The sequence below is a fragment of the Ochotona curzoniae genome, unplaced genomic scaffold (genome assembly GCF_017591425.1).
Source record: "Ochotona curzoniae isolate NIBS_2020 unplaced genomic scaffold, NIBS_Ocur_1.0 scaffold_3890, whole genome shotgun sequence".
Lineage (NCBI taxonomy): Eukaryota > Metazoa > Chordata > Mammalia > Lagomorpha > Ochotonidae > Ochotona > Ochotona curzoniae.
The window spans coordinates 29,763,006-29,789,302 of NW_024467115.1; the positions used below are offsets into that span (position 1 = coordinate 29,763,006).

The 26,297-nt window shown below is 47.5% G+C and overlaps 1 protein-coding gene across 1 annotated transcript in view; it reads left to right on the plus strand.

Moving 5' to 3' along the window:
• MTHFD1L (methylenetetrahydrofolate dehydrogenase (NADP+ dependent) 1 like) overlaps positions 1–26,297 on the plus strand; it is a 172,854-nt gene that overhangs the window by 13,260 nt on the left and 133,297 nt on the right. The window contains exons 7-10 of the mRNA XM_040965557.1: positions 1,104–1,240; positions 16,201–16,312; positions 23,982–24,073; positions 25,430–25,527. Of these exons, the coding sequence (XP_040821491.1) occupies positions 1,104–1,240; positions 16,201–16,312; positions 23,982–24,073; positions 25,430–25,527 (439 nt within the window). The remainder of the gene's footprint in view (positions 1–1,103; positions 1,241–16,200; positions 16,313–23,981; positions 24,074–25,429; positions 25,528–26,297) is intronic.

The following is a 26,297-nucleotide window of genomic DNA, read 5'->3' on the forward strand; positions in this document are numbered from 1 at the left end:
AATGAATTGCAAAGTCTCATTAGAAGGTTAAGTTTCAGATGGGGACGAGGCAGTGGGCCTGGCAGGAGAGATGCTGCTTGGGACACCTGCGTCCTGCCTGGGTTCAGCTCCCAGCTCTGCTTCTGACTGCAGCTTTCTGCTTGTGAGCCCTTGGAGAGGCAGCAGCTGACAACTCAAGAGCTTGGGTCCTTTCCAGCACGCGGGATACCTGGGTGGAGTTCCAACCCAGCCCGACCTTGGCTTCTGGGGGCATTTGAGAAGTGACTCAGTGGAAAGAAGCTCTCTTTGCCTCTTGAATAAAACAAAGAAATAAGTACTGAAGTTTTAGTACTTCTCATTTGTCTCCATGTTTGAAATATGGGAGGTGGGAGGAGAGACAGAGATGCTACGTTGGCCGGTTGGCTCCCCAAAGGCTTGCAATGGCCAGAGCTGGACCAACAGGAAGCCAGAAACTTGGAACTGCAACCAGGTCTTCGCATGGGAGGTAGAGACCCAAGTATATGGGCCATTTCCACTGCTTTCATGAATGTATAAGCAGGTGGCTGGATGAGAAGCAGAGCAGTCAGGACTCAAAGCAGTGCTCTGATAGGGGCAGCTGTCATCACAGAGGGCAGCTAAACATGCTGTACCAAAGCAGCATACCCAGGATAGCTCCTTAAATGAGTAAGCATTGAGTTCACCTTTTTGCCATAACCCATAAGATGTACAGTTTTATCGTTAGAAGGATTGTCCAGGTCAAACATCTGAGCCATGTTATCAGAAAACTCAACATGAAAGAGTCAGTTATGGTAAAAAAAAAAAAAAAAAAGACAGCAGTGCCTTTTAGAAAGTTAGCTGCCTGGCGCTTCCTCTGGCTCTCCCATGTGGGTACATGGGCCCAAGCACCTGGTGAATCTTCTGCTTTCCCAAGCCATTAGCAGAGAGCTGAATTGAAAGTGAAGCTGCTAGAACTTGAAGCGGCGTCCATACGGAGTGCCGGTCTCGCAGGCAGTGTTACCGCTATCCCGTGATGCTAGTCCCGAAAGTCAGGCTTTTAAGAGATGTTTTCCCTGGAAATCAAGTTGGAGAGGCAGACCCTGACATTCTGATCATTTGGTTGGTAGGTGTCAACCTGGACGGGAAGAAGGTCTTGGTTCTGGGTGCCCACGGAGCGCTGGAGGCCGCGCTGCAGTGCCTGTTCCAGAGGAAAGGTTCCCTGACCATGAGCTCCTGGTGGAAGACGCCACAGCTGGAGAGCAAGGTAAACTTCCCATGGAGATGCGCCTCCTTGGATGCTCCTGTTAGGAAAGCAGAAAGGCTGGGGATGTGTGAGCCAAGGGTGGGCTTAAGAGATAAGAAAAGGCAACACAGAAGACCTCACAGCATGGAAATAGATGAAAATTTTAAAAATGAGCTAGAAAACAAATACAAATGAGTGATTAGGAAAGTCTTGTAAAGTACACGCACCACCACCGAAAAGAATTCACAGAAAGTGTCAGCAATACCAGGAATGAACAAGCGGACGTAGCCAAAGGAGAATGTACGTGACATTACACTGGTAACTTGAAACGCGTGTGAAGTGAGCACTTTGCTTGGAACATGTGAGTTACGAGAGGACCCAAGCAGAACGGAACAGGCTGTATCCATCAGAGGATCGAGGCCTGGGGTTACGAATCGGCTCCACCAAACAATGAGCAGATGGAGTTCTCTCACACAGGGAACCGACCGTGCCATTCTGGCCATGCCCCAGCAGGCAGAGACAAACACCAGGTCCTAACTGGTCTTGTGAGTGCCAAGACCAGGCAAGGTCAGGAAGAACAAGGGCGATCGCTAGTTCCGTTTTCACCTGTGGCTGTGGAAGCCACCAGGAGCAGAATCTTAAAACATCTGGATACGGCAGCAGGTTGGGTTCGTTTAGAATCAGGCTCCATTAGTGTAGTTTATCACATTATCAAGACAAAGAAAACTGTTCTTACCAGAATAGAGGCAGGGGGAAAAAAAAACCGAACCAGTATTTGATTTAGAAAGTCAGGGATACCGAGAGTAAGTCGTTGCTCACTGCCCACAGTGGTCAGGGTCAGTCTAGGGCAAAGCTGGGAGCGGGGAACCCAGTCCAGCACTCCCATGTGGGTGTTGGGGACCCAACGACTGGAGACGTCAGTTGGTGCCTCCCAGGGTGCCTGTCAGCAGAGGTTGCCATCAGGAACCCAAGGCAAGCGGTAAACCCAGGCATCCCAGGGCCTTGCCCACCTCACCAAGTGTGTGACCTGTTAGGATTTAAATACATTAAAAAAAAAACTTTCAAACTGGGAAATTAAAGGAATGGTTCAAACCAGGCAGCTACAGAAATGTATAGTAGATTTAAAAGTAACAGCGTCATAAACGTTTAAAATCAGGAAAGAAATGAGTGCTGGTGACCAGTACTCCTACTCAGCATTTACTGTGGTTCCTGGATAATCCTGTGATAAAAAGAAGAAAAGTTATAGTTATCAGAAAAGAAAGGCACCCAACTGTCCTTCATCCCAGGTGATAGGATTGTGGGGAAGACCAGAGAGAAGTTATTAAAAAATATAGGGGCATTAGAATTTGCTGACAATAAGATCAACATGCATTTTTAAACACTGGCAATCTAAAGTTGCCATGTTAAATGTCTTAAAAGATAATAATAATTTCTGTTAAAGAAAATGAGAAGGTACCCAATAATAAATGAAAAAAAAAAATACAGCCCTTTGAAAGTAGTCATTTAATTTTAATGGAAGTCATTAAGAAGACCTGAAATAAAAGAGATATTATGTTGGTGGATGAAAAAATATCAGCATCTTAAGAGATAAAGATTCTCCCTAAATTAATGCATAAATTTGAAGCGACATTCAGGCATGATATGTTTTGTATAATCTGTTAAAGTGAATGCAACATTGTTATGGAGAGCTGGGCATTTCACGTGTCTCTTGTCTGAGTACCTGGGCTTGAGTCCTGGCTTGCCCTCCCATCCCAGCCTCCTACTAACACACATCCCAGGAGGCGGCAAGTACTTGGTCCCCGCCGCGCAGGTGGGAGACCGCGGATTCCCGGCTCCTTGCTCCAGCCTGGCCGGGCCACAGCCTCTGCAGACATCTGCGGAATGAACCAGTGCACAGAAGAGACCTACTTTCTCTTTCAAATACATAAATATTTTTTAAATGTGAAAAATAATATACAATAAATAAAATTCCTTTATCATTTTTAAAAAGGCTTATTTTTATTTATTTAAAAGAGTTTATAGAAACACTGATTCACTCTTCAGACGGCCACAATGGCCGAGGCTGGGTCAGGCTACAGCTGGGATCCAGGAGCTTCATCTGAGTCTCCCGTGGGGCTGCAGTGGCCCAAACCCTTGGGTCGTTTTCTGCTTCCATTAGCAGGGAGCCGGATTGAAAGTGGGGCAGCCAGGACAGGAGTGAGTGTCCATACAGGATGTGCAAGCATTGCCAGTGGCAGCCTTACTTCACCACAGTGCTGGCTGGTCCCAGATAACATCCTTGAGAAAGCACTGAGGACTAACAGGATCAAGGCAGTCTTGTAGAGTAAGTACCTGGGACACTCAGCCGGCCACATAGTGCAAATTAGACATTTACAGTAATCAGGATCGTGTGGGAGGCACAAGGACAAGTGGAACAGAAGCAGCTTAGAAGCAAATTCGAATGTTTCTAGAAGCTTCAGGACACAGGTTGTTGATCAGCAGGGACAAAGAGGACGTTGACCTCTCTAGCTACATAGAAGTGCCGGTCTGACGCTCCGTAAAAACCACTCCTAGGTACAAGTGTGGAAGTTACCTTTTAGAAAAAAAAGGGTAACTCGGAGAATATACTCTCCAGAGAAAATGCAGAAAAGCTGTGACCGTTTCACCACTTTGCTATTTAAGAAGCAAAGCCAGGCTTGTTTTGGTGAAAAGGCAGCTAGCTGATGGGCAGCGAGCACTGGGTTGGCTCCGAGTGAGAAGGCCAGACTCCGTGAGGCCTTGCGTGCGTGTGTAGCCTCTGCTGATTCTGCTGTCAGATCTACTGGTAACAGGGAAAAAAATATCGATGACGAACATTGCTAGAGACGGGGAGAAAAGATTGAAATGCACGCAGTTTGCAGTTTGAGGCCCTCTGACCCAGGATGTGACTGGAGCGAGATCGTGGGTAAGCTGTGGGTGCGTTGATCAGGGCAGCATGTTCCCAGTGCAGACCAGTACTGTGGCCGGTGAGCTAACTGCCCGTCGGGGTGAAGGGGGGATCGGTACAGTTGTTGTCTGCAGTGTGTAGACGCATGGTCATAAACCGTAACAATATACACACAGTGAAAACAAAGCAAGGAAGAGTTTCAAAACGTGGCTTTCAGAGGGAAAACTCACAGAGGGGTGCAGACAGCATTTATAGAGCACTTAGAGCTGTATTTTATACTCCATACTGTGTAGTACATACTGTGCCATTCATAAAAGCCACACGGTATCATTATCTGTCACACACAGTTATTACTGTGCATGCGGTCGGGATAGGTTCCAGCAAGCAAGCATGCTGTAGATACTACCACCTGCACATGTCCAAGTGCCTTATGTAAAATGTCATACTCACTTCTCTATCACAATCCCTCAAGCAAATTAAATGCTATGTGCATAGCTGTTGTACCACATTGTTTAGCAAACAGTGACAAAAATGTTTAATACAAACTCAACTCTTTTAGCGAACGTTTTCAGGCCCTCGTTGGTTGAATCCGGGGATGGGCCTGCCCATGTCTGTGAATGTGTCTTAAGGCTGCATGGACACTAAGTGCAAGTATAAACACATTAAAGCTATGAATATCTTCAGAAAAAGCTTGCACTGGAGCAAAAGATGTGGATGGAGATGGAAATGAAGAGATGGGAGGTTTGCTTAGTCTGGGCTGTGAGTTGGCCAACATGTGCATGTCTGAGCTAGTGAATTCATTATGTGAAAAAAAAAAAGCATAGTGCTCACAAATTTCAAAATAAAGTTTACTAAAATGATCACATGAAGCACAGTTAATTACTGCAGGTCAAGACCTAAAAATATTCCATCATGGTTCTCGGGTTGCAGCCAAAGCCGGAAGTGAGCAGGTTGGAGTTCCAGGAGGGTGTGTGGCCTCAGCATGTTCTTGGAAGTAAACCTAATCCTTTGTGTGTTCTCGTGATGACCACAAGGTGGCACCCTATTCAAGCAGATTTGGAAACGGGGGTCAACGTGTTTTTGACTTTGGAGTTGCAGATTTTTTGTTCTGAAACTCAGCGGACAAGGACACTAAAGCTGACCCTGGACAGAAGAGCTGAGAGAGAAGGAGAAAATACCTTCATTGGCAATTGTTTTCACAGCTGTCATGCATATTTTTGCTAGTTGTATCTGTATTTTTGAAAAACAAAGATGTTTTTCAAACTGCTTTTTTATTGTGGCAATAAATCACCTTCAGTCTGTGCTTCGGGATGAATCTCATGCTGATCATGCTGATTTTAAGGATGATTTAATGCCATGGACTTCTGGAGAATGTAAGAATTGGGTGACTTTCTGCTTCTGCATAAACAAAGTTTTTTTAATGCTTTTTAAAAAAAAGATGTATTTATTTTCATTGGAAAGGTAGATTTACAGAGAGAAGGAAAGACACATGGAAAGATCTTCCACCTGCTGGTTCACTCCACAAGTGGCCAGAGCTGAGCCCATCTGAAGCCAGGAGCTTCTGTTGGGTTTCTTACATGGGCGTAGGGACCCAAGACTTTGGGGAAACCTCCACTGCTTTTCCAGGACACAAGCAGGGAGCTAGGTGGGCAGTGGAGCAGCCGGGACATGAACTTGTACACATGTGGGATCCCGTGCTTGAAGAGGGAGGATTAGCCAGTTGAGCCAGTGCACTGGCTCCAAATTCTTGGTGTTGTGTATGCAGTAGCCCCAAGTCCTGGTGTTTGCAGTAACGCCACTGTGCGACTTAGGGGTTGTCCACTTTTTTTTTTTTATTTATTTGAAAGACAGATGAAAAAGACACAGACCTTTTGTCCACTGGTTCACTTCCCAAATGCCTGCAGCAGCCAGGACTGTGAATGGCTGAACGCCAGAGCCCAAGACTCAGCCCAGGTCACTCCCATGGCTAGCAGGGACCCAGGTATTCAGCAAATTGGAATTGAAAGCAGAGATGAGACTTGAATTCAGGCACCTCCTTAGAGGATGTAGACATTTCAAGTGTCATTTAACCACTGTCCCCAAGAGTAAGCTTTTTAATTATCTCTGTAACCAAACACATAGAAAAGGTCAGGTCCCCAGCCCTATCCTTGAGGTATTTGGTTCCCTTGCCTGGCCTGCCTATAAACCAGCTGCCATCCCACCTGCATGACTGTGTCCAGGTTTTCTTACCAGCAGCTGCCATTTCTCCAGCCACATTGCCTCTGTATGGTATGCCTCTACACTTCCATGGCACATGGGAGTTGCAACTCTTCATGGTTCTTCTACAAGAAGAATACCTCCACCACTTGTTTCCAGAGGCAGCATTTTAGCCTTCCTTGAGCGCAGACACTAAGGTGGCCGTGTCCCATGGGGAATACCATGGAACGGAGAGCACTTGGGGGCAGGTGTTAGGGTCCAGGGGCTTAAGCCCCGCTGTGTGGGACACCTGTGTTCTCTATCACGGTACCAAGGATGCTGCCCTGCTCCACTTGTGATCCAGCTTCCTGCTGGCGCACACCCTGTGGGCAACAGGTGATGGTCCAGTGGTGGGATCCTGCCACCTAGGTTGGAATGAGTTCTAGGCTCCTGGCTGCAACTGCTGTGACCATCTGGGGAGTGAAGCAGTGAACAAACTCTGTGTGTGTGTGTGTGTGTGTGTGTGTTGCTCTGCCTTTCAACTAAATTAAAAAGAAAATCGTAAAGAATTTTTGAGAAGTCCTTGGGCCAGCACCCTGAGGCACCTAGTGTGGACCGGCGTTGGAGCACGCTTGCCGTCACGCCCTTGGAGAAGCCTCTGAGGAGACACTGGAAGTGCATGTTTGGCAGTAGTTTGGGATTTTTTGTTGTCCAGTTTATTTGCAAGTGTAAGCAGCAGTGAGTAAAAGCATGTTTTATCAGCAGTGGTAGAAGAGCTGGGGAGAGGAGAGGTCGGGGAAAGGATCACGATGCTGAGTGTAAAGCGCACGTGGTAACCACCACACTGTGGATGTCACGATGCTAAGTGAAAGGACGCCCCTCCTGAGATGGGGCTTTATGTGCTTGTCATCACGTGTTACGTGGAGATAGGGAGGCCTGCCGGGCACATGTGAACGCTGTAGGCTTCACTATGCCATGCAATTTTTTTTTTAATAAAGAGTCATAAAAAGAGAGACAGTGAGAAGGAAATATTTCATCTGCCAGTTCACTCCCAAAATGACTGCACTGGCTGGGGCTGGGGCAGGCTGGAGCCAGGAGCCAAGAGCACCCTCCAGGTTTCCCACATGGGTGGCAGAGACCCCAGCACTTGGGCTGTCATCTGCTGCTTTGCCAAATGCATGAGCAGGGAGGTGGAGCAGCCGGGACTCCCGGCAGCACTTAGATGCTGGTATCGAAGGCAGCTTTACTCTCTGTGCCACAATGCTGGTCCCTAGAGTGCTTGTCTTATAGGACCAGTGTTATATGCCAGCCCATCACTGACGGAAACACCGTGATGCAGCACAGGACTGTATTGGCCTCAGACATGGAGCACGCCCCCCTTCAATATTCTGACCGGGGCTTCCTAAGGTGCAGATGTGCAGAGCTGGGAGTCAGCGTCTGATCTTCCGCTGCCTCATGTTCTGGTAGTCTTGGAAATGTGGGGTGACCTTCATGTTGCCATGCAGCCTCAGCACGGCAGCACCCGCCTTGGGTCTGGAGCTCGGCACACTGGCGTCTCCTCCCGAGGCAGTAGGCTTAGGCTTTGGGCACAAACAGCCCTGGACTCAGGTCTTGGCTGCACCTGACTGTCCTGAGCCTGTGTGCCCCTGTGCTCATTGGAGGCTGTTGTGATGATGAGGTGAAGTCATCGGGTGGATGCAGAGTGGATGTACAAGTAAGACAGAGGGGCCCTGCCTGCAGCCTGTGGACGGGCCAAGGAGGATGCAGAACGTCCCAGTGGTTGGTTAGCACAGAGCCCTGCCAAAAGCAAAACCGAGAGGCAGGACGAGCATCCCACACTCTCTGCAGTGTGACCAGAGGCCCAGACCATCTGAGCTTGGCCTGCTGCTCTGAGTCCAGGAAGTCCCTGCCCTCCAGTGCTTGCCTGCTGGTGACTGCCAACCAACCTGTCACTGCTTCTAGACCCTGTGACACAGGAAGAGTTCCACTGAGCTTAGTACAAGTGGTTGCTCTGTCTGTCCAGGGATGTTCTCTGGGTATTGATGTGGCCTGAGCTCCAAGGAGCCTCGGCATGGACTTGGGACTGGTCTGCGTCCAGTTCCACAGACACAGGCCTGCTGGTCACCAGAGAGCCTCGCTCTGCGGTGTATCCTTAAAGCGAACAGCAGGCTGCCTGCTTTCTGAGTGTTGCTAGCAGGCCTTGAAATGCATTTTCCTGGTGTCTGGGCAGGAATCTAGATTAGCCCTGTGCTGTGGGGTGTCAGGTGTCTGTAAACCGTGGCACTGGGTCAGCTGTTCGGGTGGAGCTAAGCAGCGCCCCTCCTCCTCCATGTCCCTCCACCCCAACCTAGCAACCACAGTAGCTTCCAGAACACAGGCTCCTGCACACAGCCCCCACTCCCACCCCCGATTCTATTCTTGGTAATGAGTTTGGGTTCACAGGTGCCCTCTCCCTGGATCAGTACCCAGGGCGGTATGAGGCAGGGGCATCGTGCACGTGCTGTGGATGAGGCAGTGGCCAGTGGCCAGTCAGAGAGTCCCCTGAGGGTCTCCACTAGGCCTGTGGTTAGGGCACAGCTGGAAGATGGGCCTACAGCAGCTTCAAGCTGGGGCAAGTTAGTAAACCCCAGCTGGTGGGGTGGGGGGAGAGACAAGCTAGAAATGAGAAAGCTGTTTGGTTCTCAGGGATCTCATGTCTCCTTAACACAGGCCCCCTCGGCACCAGCGCTCGAGGAGGGAGGAGGAGCAGGAACTGTGGGGCGGAGGGATCTGCCCCCAGTGCCTCCGTTTTTCAGGAGGGCCACATTATCACAGAGTCCTTTCGAGTTTACATTTAGCACATAGCGTAGCTTATGGAAAGTTTTTAGAAGTGCACTGGTGGGCCTGGCATAGTAGCCTAGTAGCTAAGTCCTCGCCTTGCATGCACTGGGATCCCATATGGGTATCAGTTCTAATCCCAGCAGCCTTGCTTCCCATCCAGCTCCCTGCTTGTGGCCTAGGGGAGGCAGTTGAGGACGGCCCAAAGCCTTTGGACCCTGCATCCATGTGGGAGACCTGGAATAGGCTCCGAGCTCCTGCTTGGGGAGTTAATCATCGGACAGATCTTTCTCTTTCTCTCTCTTTTTCTCTGTAGATCTGCCTTTCCAATAAAAATAAATCTTTTTTTAAAAAAGTGAATTGGTAACTTCTAAATGTCTACATAATTTTTTTAAAAAAAATTTATTCCCTGTACAGCCCACTGTCAAAGCCGATAGACTTGCGTTGCTTTTTCCAAACTGTTGATAGCTCCAGACACTTGCTTCATTACATTGTATTTTTTTGACATTTATTTATTATTTTTGTTGCAAAGTCAGATATACAGAGAGGAGGAGAGACAGAGAGGAAGATCTTCCATGTGATGATTCACTCCCCAAGTGACCGCCACGGCCAGTGCTGTGCCAATCCAAAGCCAGGAGCCCAGATCCTCTTCCGAGTCTCCCATGTGGGTGCAGGGTCCTAAGGCCTTGGGCCGTCCTTGACTGCTTCCCCAGGAAGTGGAGCTGCCGGGATTAGAACCGGTGCTTATATGGGATCCTGGAGCATTCAAGATGAGGACTTTAGCCGCTAGGCCACTGCACTGGGCCCCAGACACTTGCCTCAAAGAGGAGCGTGCTGCTCTCTCCCTATGGCCTGGGCCTTGTCACAGTCCATCCAGACTGCTTCTCTGAGGATGGTGTGCGCTCCCTTTCCGGTTGTAGTGTGGATGCTTGGGCTGCCGTGTGGGGTGGGGGAGGTTTCTGCAGACCCCTGGATGCTACAGCCTCATGGTGAGCCATTAGCACAGCACTCCGCAGGTGGAGAGATGGGGAGGTGGAGGCCCATGGGCTTTTCTGAATGTATTTGTTCCTGTCATGGCCCTCAGCTGCATCGCAGTGTCGGCTCCCCCGCCTTCCTGCTCTGGCCTCTGCCTGATCTTCATGTTCTTCAACCCCAGGGAAGAGGTGAATGGAACTGTTCAACAGCCAGAAATTCAGGCCATTGTATTTAGCAGTGTGAGAAAAGCTCTTGTGAGAGATGATATTTTGAAAATAATGGCTAGGAAACCAAGTGGAGGCCGTAAGTGGACATGTTTGTTTTCTAGTCTTAGGTGATTTAAAATTTAGAGAGATTGGAATTTGGAAGAAGTGATATCTTCTTAAGTATGTAACATGTAATTAAAACACAGCCTGTTTGCACCTTCCCTTCTCTTCCTGTTCCCTGTGTGTTAGATGTCCTGGCTGTGTATTCAAGTCTCAGGGTTATGTGATTTGAACCTAACCTTCATTTTCTCAGAGACAAATGGTGTTGGGTTCATGGGACAGCGGAGCAGCTTAACACAATGCCACATGGTTGTACCAAGGAGTCTCCTCCAAGATAACACTTAGAGGGGTCAGGTCCAGCCTTGAGTGACCTGTGATGACCAACGAGGGGTCCCTGCAGTCTTGGGGACCAGATGAGGAAATAGGGGTGTGATGCACAGAAGAGCTGCCAGCGACCCCGGAAGCAGTCTGCAGCCTGTTCCAGGGAACTTGATTGTCGTCTCCCTTGGACATCCTGCACCTTAGAGCCTTTTCTCCCACGTGGATGCTTTGTAGGGCGGTAGAATCAGAATCTGTACTTGGGACAGCCTTGACAGCAATGTGCAGGAATGAAGCCCCTGCCTTCACTTTGAAGGTTTTACGTGAATGTTCCCTCGTTCATGTCTCAGTCTTGCGAACAAGACCTGGTCAGTGCCAGCCCTATCATCATCAACGAGCTGTGGGGTCCAGGAGTGTGTCCACCTGGAGCGCCCTCTAGCCCCGCATCGCCCACGCTCCTCACTTGTCAGAGCAAGCAGCCTAGGCCTGCAGAGGTCCGCCGAGCAGGTGGGATACAGGAATCTGTTGATGTGCTGTGGGAGGGACACCTGTCAGGTAGTACAGCGCTAAACACCCATGTACATGCGTGTGCCTGAGCCTGCGTTACCCCCCACCACAGCCATTTCTGCGTGCGCTTATGTTGCTCCGGGAGCCATACATCAAGCGTTCCTTCATTCTTGTGCTCTGTGCTCCCAGGTCTTTGTCACGTACAAAAGATCCCTCTTCCAGAGCAAGGCATGGGATCATTGCTGATGAGTTGCTAGGCTGGAATCAGCCTTTTCCTTGTAACATCCATCCTGAGTTTTGCAAGCATCAAGTTCTCTTCAAGAGGGTTTAAGCTGTCTTCCCTAGGAGTTTGGATATGACCGAGTATCTTCAGCATTCTCTTCTCATCCAACGGACAGTTGAATGATGAAGTAAGAGGTGGATTTAGGAGCAGTTAGAAAAAGGGAGGTCATGTATTATCCTTTGGGAGAAAGAATGGTAGATTAAGACTGTAATCGTTATTTCCCAATTGTCTGGCTCGTAGTCTCTCTGATTTATGAAATAACCAGAAGAAAGGTCTTAATAACTTTAAAAGCCAATAATCTGTTCTACTGATTACAGATGAGAGTGGAGAAGAGAAATGCACTCCATTCCTGAAAGGACACAGTTCTCCCAGGATGAGATCATCGGGTGGATACGGAGTGGGAGAAGATACCTTTTTGCTAACAACTGTTTTGTCATCTTTGCTTGCCACAATGAATGAAAATGCTTTGTCGGTTTCATTTCAGAGTAGTCGTTTCAGCATTCCTATCTGTTAGTGTGCTTAATATGGCAGGAAAGCATAGATTCTGATTCACAGATAACTATGATAACCGTATGGTAGAGGTCCAGTTCACTTCTAATGAAGAGCTGGGCACTCGAGGTGGGAAGGTTTGTGATGAGTCAGGAGCTCTGCTGAACATCTCTTCTGCCCCGTGATGAAATGGCTGTCTGGGGAAGACAGACTGCTCAAGGGACAAGGCTGCCGCGCAGGCTTACTGATGTGTGTGTCCGTGGGAACATCACAGGAGTTACTGGCTGCCAACAGCGTGTCTTTTGCTTCAGTTTGCTTGGCCTGAGTGTCACTGACAGCTGTGATCACACCCTTTCCCCTTAGCCTGGATGGAAAGACCTCTTCCTCGGTCCTGCCACAGACCGGGGTCTCCATTCCTTACTCCCCTTCGCTCAACATTTAACACAGTGCTCCCCAAGGGCTCCCCTGAACCTCTCTCCTCCCCATTATTCTGTCTCCCCTGGAGACTGGCATCCAGGCCTGTTTGTTCTGTTTTTTAAAAGATTATTCATTTACTTGAAAGGCAGAGTTGTAAGAAGAGAGGGGAGGATGGAAAGGAGAGTGTCACACCCACTGGTCCTCTCTCCAGATGGCCAAGCTGAAGCTAGGAGCCTGGGACTGCATCCAGACCTCTCGTGTCTGTGACAGGGGCCCAAGCGCTCAGACCATTTTCCACTGTTTTCTCAGGAGTATTGGCAGGAAGTTGCTGGAAGCAGAGCAGCTGTGACTTGAACTGTGCTTCAACGGGATGTGGCACGCAGTGGTTTCAATCGCTAAACTCCCACACTGTACTCCCCTCTCCCTGCACTTGTCTAAAATGTTTATTTCATCCGTGAAAGGCAGTGACAGAGAGAGTGAGGGAAAAGAGATCTTCCACACCCTGGTTCACTCCCATAATGCCAAAAACAGCCAGGCTCGACCAGATGGAAGCTCAGAACCCAGAAGTCCATCTAGGTGTCTCATATGGGTGGCAGGAGCCATCATCCACTGCTTACCAGTCGCATTAGCGGGGATGCCGATTGGAAGCATGGTAGCTGATGTGGATGGAAACCAGTATTCAGATGTGGGATTCAGGTGTCCCAAACAGCAGCTTAACCCACAGCACCGCCAGCATGTGAGCTTCTGGTTTTAGCTTCCATCTACAAGGCAGTTTCAAAAAGTGTTGAATTGGGCCTGGTGTGGCGGCCTAACGCTAAAGTCCTCACCTTGTACACTTGGGATCCCATATGGGTGCCGGTTCTAATCCTGGCAGACCCGCTTCCCATCCAGCTTCCTGCTTGTGGCCTGGGAAGGTAGTCGGGGATGGCTCAAAGCCTTGGGATCCTGTACCCACATGGGAGACCCGGAAGAAGCTCTAGGCTCCTGGCTTTGGATTGGCGTGGTTCTGGCCCTGTGGCCACTTGGGGAGTGAAACATCGGATGGAAGATCTTCCTCTCTGTCTCTCCTCCTGTCTGTATTTCTCCTTCAGCCTTTTCTTACCCTCCATTGTTTTCTTTTTTATAAAGATTTATTTATTGTTACTCTACAGGCAGGTTTAGAGAAAGAAGGACAGACAGAGACAAAGATCTTCCATTCATTGGTTCACTCCTCAAGTGGCTGCAACAGCCACAGCTAAGTTGACCTGAAGCCAGGAGCCAGGAGCTTCTTCTGGGTTTCTTCCAAGGCCAGGTTTCTTCAGGGTCCCAAGGCCTTGGGCCGAACTCTACTACTCTCCCAGGCCACAAGCAGGGAGCTGGATGGGAAGTCGAGTAGCCAGGACATGAATCAGTACTCATATGGGATCCTGATGCATATAAGGCTAGGATTTAACCACTAGACTCTTGTGTTGGGCCCTAGCCTCCAACTGTTGATGTATGAATGTACAAGGAAATTTCAAAAAATTGAAGAAAGAATAAAAAGATGTTTATTTGATAAAAAAAAAAAATGCATGCATCCCAGTGGGTCTCAAAGTTCATAGAAAGCATATTTATAAAAAAGCTGCATGGATTTCCTAAAGTAAATTGCACCAAAATAAACCTAACTTTTATTTATATTTTTCCATGAACTTTTTGAATCACTCAGATGAGCTTCTCGTCGGCCCCTTTTCCAAAGGCACTGATAGCAGAAAGTGAAATGTCTTCTATAGCCACAAATTTGCATTTTATTTGATAAATACAAAACCACCAACTTTACAAACCATGATTTTCCCAAATCTGTCCTCTCACTCCTTTCCCCTCTTCTGCATTCTGATGTTTGCTGCCCCTAAAAAAAATCCCTGTCTTGGAGAAAGATGGATTTTTGCTGTCCAGGCTCCGCAGCAGCCCCCTGCCCCGTGGCTGTCCGTCAGCATAGCTGTGCCTTCGTTTTGTTTTAACATTTGGTCCCTTGCCTGGGGAGTGGGTGGTTCATGCTGCTCTGTTCAAGTCTCAGCAGAGAGAGCAATATTTTGTTACGAGGTAAGGTTTCCAGCCAAAGCTTTTGGCCGAAGCCTTTCCAGTGTGGGAGGAGGCGAGTAGGAACAGCCAGGAGACGATCATTCTCCTCAGTTCTGAGCTCATTAAAATCTCCCCTCGTCCTCAGCGGGTCATTTGTTGATTTAAGCATCTTGTACGTTGCCTTTCCAAAAAGAGCCCGCATCTACGGTGTGGTCATCACTATGGGGAGATATTTGTCTTTTCTCGGTAGGATTTACTGTCTCTGGTTGCTGATTAGCACAGGCCCCTTGGGAGGTGCATGAGGGTCCAGAGTACGGGTCAGAATGGGACTGCCTAGACTCACAGACAAGGAAAAGAGCAGGTTGAATCCAAGACCCCACGTGGAGGAAGTTCATGACCTGACAGTGTTCTCCACGGTGCGCTTTTTGGCCTCATTCGTGAGAACTGAATCTTTGGTGGTGTTGACGATGCTTGTTTTGGAATTGTTTCTGTTGTACGCGAAAAAAAAAAAAAGCTAAAACAAGCAAAATGGCGATTTTTAAGTGCTAATCTGCAGCAAGCCTTAAACGTTTGCATTTTCTTTGAGGAATACTGGGATGGAATTATGGTATATGCAAATAAAGGCAGACTTTTTTTCCCCCACACAGTTGTTTAAAATTTTCTGCCCATCAGAAGACGCTTTTCCCTGAAATATTAACACCACGCAAAAATCTAGGTGCTGTGCAGATCCATACGTCAAGGTCACATGCAGTTTGCCTGGCCCAGCTTGCCAGGGACCTTGGCTGCAGACATAGTGACACTGCATGACGCTGGAGCCCTGTGGCATGAAAGGTGATAGCAGCTGGGGGATGGGCTCTTTCCCATGTGAGCCACACAGCACATTCTGACACTCCACTTCCGGAGCTGTGATAAAGCGAGGCAGTGAAAAGCCATGAGCACTGATTGGCGTGAGCACGCCTGAGCAGGCCTGATCAGATGGAATGAATGATTCCAAGGTGTTCACATTGAAAATCTGACCTTACTCTGTCAATGGGAAGACTCCTGTATCAGAAGGGCAGAACTGCCCTCAACCCTATGGTTTCTACTCATAACCTCAAGAGGCCAGGGATGGATTTGTTCCATCTCACCCCCATCTTGTGTCCTGAGATTTCAAGATGTTGACCAGTGCCTCTGCTTGGCCCCACAGGGTTCGAAAAACCAGGCAGAGGAAGTGACTCTGTGCCCAGGGCTGCAGGGGTTTCCGTGTGTAGTGTGCATTTGCATTCGGGATGCTGGCCTGTTTTGTGGTGGTCGTGGTGGTAGCTCTGGGCAGTGGCACCTTGGATGATGCCGAGTACAAACTCTGTGCAGGCGTCCCACGTTGGTGCCCTTGTCCTGGCTCTGCCACAGCACCGCCCCTGTTTGCCTTCCAGGCCGCTTTCTATCCTGGCCGTCTTTTTGTCCCTGCCTGCCATCAGTATAGATTCTTCCCTCTCCCCTTTCCTGTCCTTGATACTCTTGTTAGTTAAATCATAATCTTGCACACAGTTCTATATTGCTGGAATGACCTCACTGAAGACATTGTTCAAATTATCTTTTTTTTTTTTTTCTTTCAAGGCCATGGTAAGGAGTGTTCTGCTTGTATTAACATGATGTGCTTTGAAGGACTAGAACAGATTCTGCCCAGGCCAACAGCTTGGAGCAAAACTCTCCATCTGTGACTTGTTGTGTCAAAGTCAGTAGTCACCTGTGTCCTGAGGCTGCAGATTAAAATGGGTGTTTTTTGTTCTGTTGTTTTTTTTTTTTTTTTTAGCTTCAAGAGGCAGACATTGTGATCTTGGGCTCCCCAAAGCCAGAAGAAATCCCCCCTGCATGGATACAGCCAGGAACTACTGTTCTCAGCTGCTATCACAACTTCACACCGGGTAAGAGCCTCAGTTTCAGGGCCAGCCCACCGGCCAATGCTGGGTAAGGTTGCCGACCACCATATCAGCCTTGCTTGCTCTCGCTCAGAGTGCTGACACAGTCCCATGGATTTCCCCATGATCCTGCCGGGGGCCACCTCCCCATCCTCCCCCACAGCAGTCGCGATGACAGGTGTGTGTGAGAGAACCCGGAACTAGTTTTGCACCATCTTTTACAAAGTGGTGGAATCCATGCTTCCTGAACAACATTGGAGGAATCAGTGTTTCAGAGCAGAGTGTCTCCCTGGCTTGCTTGTGCCATGAGCGCCGGTGCACTCCCTGGGAACCCAGAAGACACCCAAAAGGCGTGTGGAAAGTACCACTGCAAACAATTTCAGGACTGGGACTGGTTACCCTGGCCCTCGGAAGTCCACCTGTGGGACAACTGTGCCCACGTTAAGGGCTGCCAACCAAGGGCAGCAGCAGCAGCTGGCCCCCATGGGTTACTTCTTTCTAACTCACTGAAAGACTCGCTAAGCAACCCCCTGTGTGCAACACGTGTGCTGGAGTCAATGGTGAAGGGAAGCCAGCAAACCACCTGCCTTACCGCCTTAGGTCTTGGCCTCCAGACTCCAGGGTAGGCAAGAGGACTGGGATGAACTGGGCTGGAGCATGGATGGACAACTAGAGCCAGAGGAGGCCTCTTTTCTCTGTTGAACTCGAGTTGGAGATCTTAAGACCTTCTGAGCCCCACACCCCCACACATGAGAGTGAGCCCCATGGCCACAGGCTAACTGGGCCTTGCCCCCAAAAATGACCAATCAGAATAGCCCCTGGACCTGGGCCTGAAGCTGGTGGGATGGAGAAAGGTTGCAGGGGGAGTTTCCTGGCCATCCCCACCATCCCCCTGTTCGTGCTTCTCTCTGCCCTTGCATTCAGAGCTCACAGATAAATGAAACATTAGAGGCTTGTGGGATATGTGGCTGTTGTTAACAGAAGGTGGGTGCCCAGTAACTTCATTTTTACAGTATGAGTTATTTGCGCATTTCTGAAAAGTTAGTTCCTGGCTCACCTGAGGTGATGAAACAGAAGGGCTGCTTTGCTCAGCATCCCTGTTAAATGAAGACACTCAGCAATGCCCTTTTGTCTCCTTTTAAGTGAATGCTTCTTTGCTGTAAAAATATTGCTGTGTTTCATTGCAGTTGATATTTAGAACAGTGTTGGCCCAATTGTGGCTGGATATAGGAGAGTCTACTTTAAATGTCCTTTTAAACTCTTTGTCTCCTGTGTGTGTATACACACACACACACACACATATATATATATATACAGATCTATATTTTTAATAGCATATGGTGTTTGTTTTTTAAGGATTTATTTTGTTTATTTGAAAGGCAAAGTGATGGGGCCAAGGTGGGCGAAGAGAGACAGACCAGAGAGAGAAAGCGATCTTGCCTTCCATAGCTCCAGTTGGCTGGGGCTGATTCAGGCCGAAGCTGGGAACCTGCAGTTCTGTTTGAGTTTCTCACATGAGTGGTAGGGGCTAGAGTACTGGGCTCTCTCCTGCTGCGTTCCCAGGTCTGCTAGAAGGAAGCTGTGTAGGAAACTAAGCAGCCAGGACTCAAACTTCACCCTCGAGTGGGATGCTGGTGTCATGGGCATGTGTCAGCTTTAACAACATTGCCACAACACTGGCCTCTGCCTTATTTTTAAATAAGATTTGTTTTTAAAAGAAGATATTCTGGAAAACATTAGATTCCATTGGAATGAGTCTCTTGGGGGGAAGGGGGGGTAGGCAAAAGGCCAAGGCATTAAATGTTGATTTAACAGCACTGTGAATAGACCAATTGCACTTCATTTGTTTTAAACTTATCTAGTCCAGTTGTGGGACTTTCCTGTCAATTTTGCATGCCCAGTGTCTGGAAGGAATGCCTAACCGCCGGCACACGTGCAGTAAATGCAGAGTTGAGGGAGTGTGTGCACATGGACTCAGGAGCATACTCTAATGGTTGTTTGGAGTTAGTTGCAAAGTTAGACGTGTTTGTTTGGGCCTGTCTCCCATGGGAAAGCAGGTGACAGAGCAGCTGTAGAGACAAAGAGGACGATCGCTATGTTGACGAAATGGATGGTCACTTCAAATGTAACTGGAGCAACCTGAGTTTATAGGAAAGTTTATCCTGTGATTGAATTAAATAAAGGCTTTACCTACCACTGCCTCTTTTCTTTATGATCTTACCACTTTAAACAAATGAGTAGGCCTTTTTGAAATGGTGTTAAAAAGGAAGGTGCTTTTGTTTAAGCTTGAGACCAGAAGGAAGATTTTTAAGACATTTGTGGCTGGGTGCAGGCAGTGTTTTATAATGAAATTTTCATTCTCTGCTGTAATGGCACAGGGTCCTCCCGCCCCCGCGTCCCCACCCTGTAAAAATAGATGGGATATGGTGATTTATGATGAGGTAATTCTGTAGGGCTGTGTTATTTAATACCTAATCCTAGTAGAGATTTTCTTGATGGCTGATAGCCCAGAACCACTGCGCAGAAAACAATTACACCTCACTTCCTGGGGCTGTTCACTGTTCTGTTGCTTAGGTCCAAGGTTGAGACTTCAAAACAGGGACTCCCATCCTTCCATTGACTGGCTCTAACCTTTGCCATGCTTGCCAAAGAGCCAAGATTACCCAAAGCAAGACCATCCTGTACCCCAACTTTTAGGACTTACCGATGTACCAAATGGCACAGGGAAGGTCCAGCCAACAGGACTGCAGGAAGGTCCACAGCGTCATTTTCAGGCAGTGTGCTTCTGCGTGCTGTGGAGTGGGAGAACTCTGGGCCACACCACTAGGTTTGTGCTCCTGGAAGAGGGAGCGCAGGAACTTGGCGAGAATCAGAGTGCGTATCTCAGAAACCAAGCCCGGCAAAGGAGGACGTCTGATGAAATTCTACAAGCGAAGGCAGGCAGCTTTGGAAAGGTAGACATGCCTGGGCATTCCGAGTTAAATGACCATCCAAACTTCTGTTTGTGACTTTCACAAACCTGTTGTAGCTTACCTCTTTTTACTTTTTATTTTTTACCTGGCCATCCAGATGTTTTGGGTATATCCCTGAAATGTATTTCAGAGTTTTAATTCTTTCTCAATATAATGAGTTCAGTTTTGCTTCTTTTAAGTTTCGAGCCATTTAGAATATGCAGCCTGGTTTTAATTCCTTCCTAATGTAGTTCCAGTGATTTCAAAAGGACTTCCATGTAAATTCTTAATAAAATTTTTGTGTTCATTTGAATAGTTGTACTTTACTCTCATTGGTAATGCAATTCAAATGACTTACACAGGAGTACAACTCTTGAGAACACCATCACAGAAGTTAATCATTTAGGCTAATTTCATTCATCCCTTTTACTCTGAAGCTTATAAAGCTAACAGATACAACTTAGAAAAAGCTAGTCACTAGTGTTTTTGAAGATGGTTTTCTCTGTACTGATGTCTGTTCTTTAGCTCTTCCTAATTTCAAAACCTCACAGAAATTTTTTGGAGTAGCTTGTTCTCCTAGAAGGATAAAAGAATATTGGAGAGTTTAGTGTATGGAGGCCACAGGGAGGATATCCTCGGCCATGTGCAGAGATGTGGCCCATGGCAAAAGCGAGGGGAAAGCCATGAATCTGCTTTGGCCTTGTCTCTAGTTATCCCAAGGTGGTGTCATACAGTGTAGGTCAGGGAAAGCTCTTTATGCTTCAATTTGGTTATTGCACGAAGTTTGGTTATTGTAAGCAATATCATAAACCAAAGGCCTAGCAGTGGCTAGGCCAGGGGGAGTCCTGCCTTCGCACAGGCAGAGATGTAATAATGAATCCTGGTTCTAAGCATGTTAGCCCTGGCGTTGGTTAGGAATGTATTTCTGATTCACTCAGTTACCAACATACTTGCCACAGTCTCTCTGGAATCAACTTTCAGTTCAGTTTTCAGATTGCGTTGCTTCTTCTACACAAGCAGTACTACAGTATTCATGGTAGAAATTTTGCAAATGGCGGAGTAACTCAGTAATAAAGTAATAATAACTTCAGATCATGTCACCTCGAGATAATTGTTATTCAGAGGTAATAAGAGAAGAAAGTGATACATTAAAAGTCTTATTACTAAGACTCAGATAGCTATCTTTAAAAAGGAAAAAATGGGACTGCCATAGTAGCCTAGTGGCTGAAGTCCTTGCCTTGCAAGCACTAGAATCCCATATGTGTGCTAGTTCATATCCCCGTAGCCCCGCTTCCCATCCAGCTCCCTGCTTGTGGCCTGGGAAAACAATGGAGGATGGCCCAGAGCCTTGGGATCCTACACCTGCATGGGAGGAGTGGAAGCAGCTCCTGGCTCCTGGCTTTGGATTGGCTCAGCTCCAGCTGTTGCGGCCGCTTGTCTCTCCTCCTCTCTGTATATCTGACTTTCCAATAAAAATAAAATAGATCTTTAAGAGAAAGGGGTGGTGGAAATAGTGGATCCCTCTGGGTTCTTATAAAATTTAAAATATGTATGTTTTTGTGTGCTCATCTGTATGAATAAGTAAGAGGCTGTGGATTTTGTGTTGTGTTTTAAAATCTTTTTACCTTTTTAAATTGTGTTTTGAGTGGGTCAGAAGATCATTTTGCAGGTATTGAGCATATCCTGTATGGGATCGGTGGGCAGCTCTGCATAAACAAAGCCAGCTTTTCTGGCGGCTGGTGGGTGTTCCTCCCCGTGATGGCCGCTGTATTCACTGCTGCTTTTGCTATCTTTTGACCTGGGGTTTTGGGCTTCTCCTTGTCACAAGCAATCATTGCCATTTGGGGTTTTAGACTCCTCTACGTTGGTTTCTCATCTGCCTGCTCCGATTTGCTACTTTTTCCACAAATTTCTCAAGATTTCCGATTTGTTCCTGGTACCTGCTTAACCAGTGTGGCCATATTTCCTTTCCATTTGCCCCCAAAAGAGTTTGGCGGGAAGGAGAGAGTAGCACCCTGTGTGTTGCTGGCTGCCAGAGACGGACTCTTAAGAGCCTTCATGCTGTTTTGTTCAGTGTCCCTTTCTTCCCGTAGCTCATTTCTCTTGTTGCCATTATCTGCACAGGGGTGGACGTTTGCTGCCCTCGTTAAGATGCTCCTAGCAGGGCCACGTGACTTACCAGCCAACTCCCCCACACTGCTCCTCATTCAACTTCCTGCTTCATGCACTGGGAGGCAGCAGTGTGATGGCACAAGTAGGTGGGTCCCTGTCATCTACCCGAGGTCCCTGGATTGAGTTCCCAGCTGCCAGCTTCAGCCTCATCCCGGCCCCAGCCATTGTAGGTGCTTGCGGAGTGAACCAGCATTGTGGAAATTTCTCCCTGTCTCTACTTTCCTCCTTTCCATCTTTCCCCTTTGCCCCCACCTTCTCTCTCCCTCTGTCTCTGCCCCTCAAGTAAAATAAATGCATAATATATTTTTAGATGAAATTATTTGTAAGATGGGATTTAGGTGTATTAATAATTATACAGTTTTCAAAATAGCAAATCCTTAATATTTGTCATGTCCTGAGTTATCCAGGTGACGTGAAGGTGAAATATCTTTTACTCTCATAACTGTGTGATTATACTCTGGAAACTCGCATTTATAAATTGACAACAGCTCCTGGAATGTAACTTTGTCTTATTTTTCCATCACTTAAAGATAGATAGAATGAGAGAAGCATTTTTCTATCATAGAAGTTGGACAAGATCAGATCTCTAGTGGTTAAAACAAAATAAAACAGATCTCTTTTATCCTCTGGCCTCTTGGCTTTTGCCTCAACACAATTTATAAAAGTGAAGTGTTGCTAATCTTTCAACAATGCCTAGGGGATGTGATTTTCCAACACCCTAACACATTTGACAATAGAATATCACACAACACATTCTCTTAAGTGCTTTGTGCTCTTTCTCACAAAAGACTGTCAGCAAAGTCGATAATTCAAGAGAAAAATGGTCCAAAAAGGAGAAGATGGTTTATTTCCAAAAAGTTGCTATTAGAAACACTCTTCTGTAAATTGTTTTTGCAAGTGTGTGTGTGCCTCTTGTACATTATGTGCATACTAACTGAAGGAGTAAGAAGTAGAATTCTGTTTTGTTTTTTTAAAGATTCATTTTTATCTTATTTTTATTGGAAAGTAAGATATGCAGAACGGAAGATCTTCTGCGGCCAGAGCTGCGCCAATCCGAAGCCAAGCACCTCTTCCATGCCTCCCATGTGGTCACAGGGTCCCAAGGCTTTGGGCCATCCTCGACTGCTTTCCCAGGCCACAAGCAGGGAGCTGGATGGGAAGCGGGGCTGCCAGGATTAGAACTGGCGCCCATATGGGATTCCAGCACTTCCAAGACAAGGACTTTAGCCACTGGGCTACCATGCCAGGCTTAGAAAAATTAGAATTTCTATCCATGCCTTTGGAGTTGGAAGACTGTAGGCTCCTCAATATCCTAAAATGGAATTTCTTAGTTTTGATGGGAAGTTGGGCGTATAACTTGTATGATAGGGATTTCTTTGTAAGATTTGTTTCGTTGTTTATTTGAAGGACAGAGAGTGAGTTGGGGTGAGAGAGAGAGAGATATCTCTCTGGCGAAAAGCAACATCCAGAAATCCCATCCAGTTTCCCACACAGGTGGCAGGGACTCAGTTACTTGAAGCGTCTTCTGCTGTGTCCTAGGCATGTCAGCAGAGAACAGGATTGGAAGCCGAGAAGGCAGGACTCGAAGCAGCTCTCTAAAATGGTGTGCAGGCACCGCAAATGGTGGCTTCACCCCTCTAAAATGGTGTGCAGGCACCGCAAATGGTGGCTTCACCCCTGTGCCTAATGGCCACCTCCAGAAATTTTTTTTTTTAATTATCAAAACCATCTTGATCTCGCATGTAACACTTAGACTGGATATTACACTCTGTGTTTACAGTCTCCTTTTTAAGCCTGGTGTTCACAGCTGAGATTGGTTTAGTTTGCTGTGTCCTGTCCAATAAAGATTGCAGATGCTCCTCACAAAAAAAAGCATCAAAGACTTTAGGGTCCAGAGTGATTCTGACAGGTGCCGTGAGGAGCCACCTTCCTCCGGCAGTGCTTTCCCTCTGACAGTTTAGAGAGGCTGAGTCTGCTACATGCCACCTTGCACTTCACTTCCACAGGATGCCCTGTACTGTTGCCACCTCTGTTAACGAGCAGGCCCAGAGTCACCACTATTCCTGAGAGAGGGAGCCATGATTATAATGCAGGTCTGACTCAGAAACCCCCAGCCTGAGCTGCAGGCCCTGCTGCCTCCTGTGACACCTTGCAGACATCCCCTGGGACTTGTCTTCAGCACCTAGGCCATTTCATTCTGTAAGGACATCGTATGTGAAGGACTGGTACTTGTGGTTGCCTAGAGAGACTGTGTGTCTGGACATTTCCCTCTAATTCAGGGTGAGAAAGGGTTTCCCAGAGCATAGTGTACTTGAGTGAATTACACCTCGCTTTACCCCAGGCAGCTCGCATGATAAACACTGCTCAGATGTGAAAGACTGATGCTTCTACTCAGAGACCCAAGGCGGAGTGTGGCATCCTGACTTCCTTGGTAGAACAATGAGAGCACTATGCCGGTTCTAGCTTTTTTCAGAAGGCTATTGGTTATGCATGACAATATGCTAAAAGTCTTGCTTTCCCTCCATTCCCCCACCACACCCCATGTTGTCCAGAGAAGCTGGGCTGTGATTTTCCCGCGGTACAACTCGGCGGATCCATCGCCCAAGATGACGTGAGCCTCCTCACAGCAGCGCTGAGGATTCAGGTCTGTTCAACCAATTTTGAGTTTGAAGGTTTGCTTTAATAGTTGCTCACATTGTACAAGGGTTCAATTTATTTATTTATTTTTAAATTTACCCAGATGTAAATTTAAACACTTCACGTGCCTAGTGTTAGTCCCATTTGATAAATAAGGAAATGGAGACTTAGAGGAAAGAAAGTCAGTTACTTGTGTGTGATCTTATGACATGTATTGGATAAGGACCCAAGTCAGAATCTGGGTATTAATTATCTGTTGCTATGTAAACCCTTAGCACCAAATGTGGCAGCCTGAAACAGCAAGCTGCTGTGCTCTCCCGGCCTATGGTGCTCAATGTTTTGGGAGCGGGTAGTGCTGCTCTGGCTTGAGATCTTTTATGCAGGAGACGTCAAGGGGTCATCAGGATTACAGTTGGCAGCCGGCTTGGCTGTGGCTGGAGCTGCTTGCAGGGGATGCACACACCTGGCCCCCGGCATGGGATGTTTAATTCCTCTTGGGCCCTTTGAGGGGAGCCTGTGCTCCTCACCGAGTGGCCCTTGTCACGGGGCTGCCCGCCCCTTGCTCCTCGCTGCAGAGAGTACAAACGAAGCTAAATGTGTGCCTTGCTCTGGCATTCATGAGCAGCAAGGAAAACTGAACTCCAGTTGCCACCACCACAATTAACTTTAGTTCATTTTATTTTTTCTTACATGATATGTTTCATATAAAGTGATACACAATTCAGGCTTCTCACCTCTTGAAGGGATGTTGTCCATTTTGCAGGGATCATAAATGACATCTCAACTAAAATTAAACTTGTATTTATTTTAATTCAGTGCACTTAACAATTGTTAGGCACATCTGAGGGCCCTCCAGAAAATGTATGAAGAATGATTTGTGAAAAAGCTCTGAATGTATTTCAAAAGCCTGCACCAAAATGAACTTCTGTTTTAATTCCATTTTTTCCATTTATCCCTCTTCCCTAATTCAGTTTACTTGACCTTTCTACCAGTTACGGAAGGGTGATATTTGACATGGTGTGGCACCAAGCCGATTATTCATGTAGTGTCATGTTTTCCTCATTTTTCTTTTCTAGTTGGTATGAAGAGCGCACTTGGTTATAATTTGATCTGTGTACTTGAAGTCCCTGGTGAACACTCAGCCAATTGAATAATACTTATATCTCACGTTTTCCTCTTTAAGAGAACTCTGTGAGCCGAATTACAAGTGCACAAATTATTGCTAGGATGGAGTGGAGGTCTTGTGATTCTCTGTATGACCAGGGCTGTCGCGGGCACCCGCGTACACTGTTTGATTGTATGACTGTGCCCACCCGGGTCAGCCTCGCTTTCCTAATGCGCACTTGCTTCTCTGTCCCCAAAGAACATGGTCAGCAGTGGCAGGCGATGGCTCCGCGAGCAGCAGCACAGGAGGTGGAGACTTCACTGCTTGAAGCTGCAGCCCCTGTCCCCCGTCCCCAGGTAACACTGTGCCTTTGCTTCTGCTGAAGGCAGTCCACCCGGTGCTGTCCAGACCCGGGGTCTTCCCCTTTCGACTGGGCCCAAGGCTGGTGGTATTTCCATTTTGGTGGGAGATGGCTGTCTCTGATCATCATCAACTTGCCAGATTTTATTCCTAAATCCTCCGAAAGGAAGCCGCACTGAACTTGTTTCCTATAGTCCCAGCAAGTCTACAAACGTGTATTTGTCACTCCGTTTTAATGGCAGTGCTTCTGTTTAGTGGTCCTAAAGCAATGGTTTTAGATTTCACAGCTGCAGAAAGGCAGCATTGGACTAGGCTAACCCATGGTCTCATGGGCCATGTCAGTTTCCACTATGGGGGTAAGTGGCCAAGCAAAGTGGGCATCATCCCACATGGGAGCTGAACCTTATTGCCTGGCAGCTGCAGAGTAGGACGCTTGGTGACTGTCATGCAGACATTTTCTTCCAAATTTCATGAGGTCCAAGACAAATATCCTCTTGGTATATATTTGGAAATGCAGGCTGTCGGATGTGACGTCAGTGCTTGACTGAGATGCCTGAGCGAGAAGGACTTTCCAGGCTCACGCTCAGTTGTCTTGTCCCCCACCTTCTCCTAGGTGTGTACAATCCAGGGACATCCCCAGGTCGTCGTGTCCAACAATGTTGGAATGCACAGTGGATAAAGTAGATAAGCCCCCCAGTGATGGATTTTTGTTTGATAACCAGTGCTTTTTAAAGGTGACCTCTGTCCTTCTGGGCAGCTTGTTGAC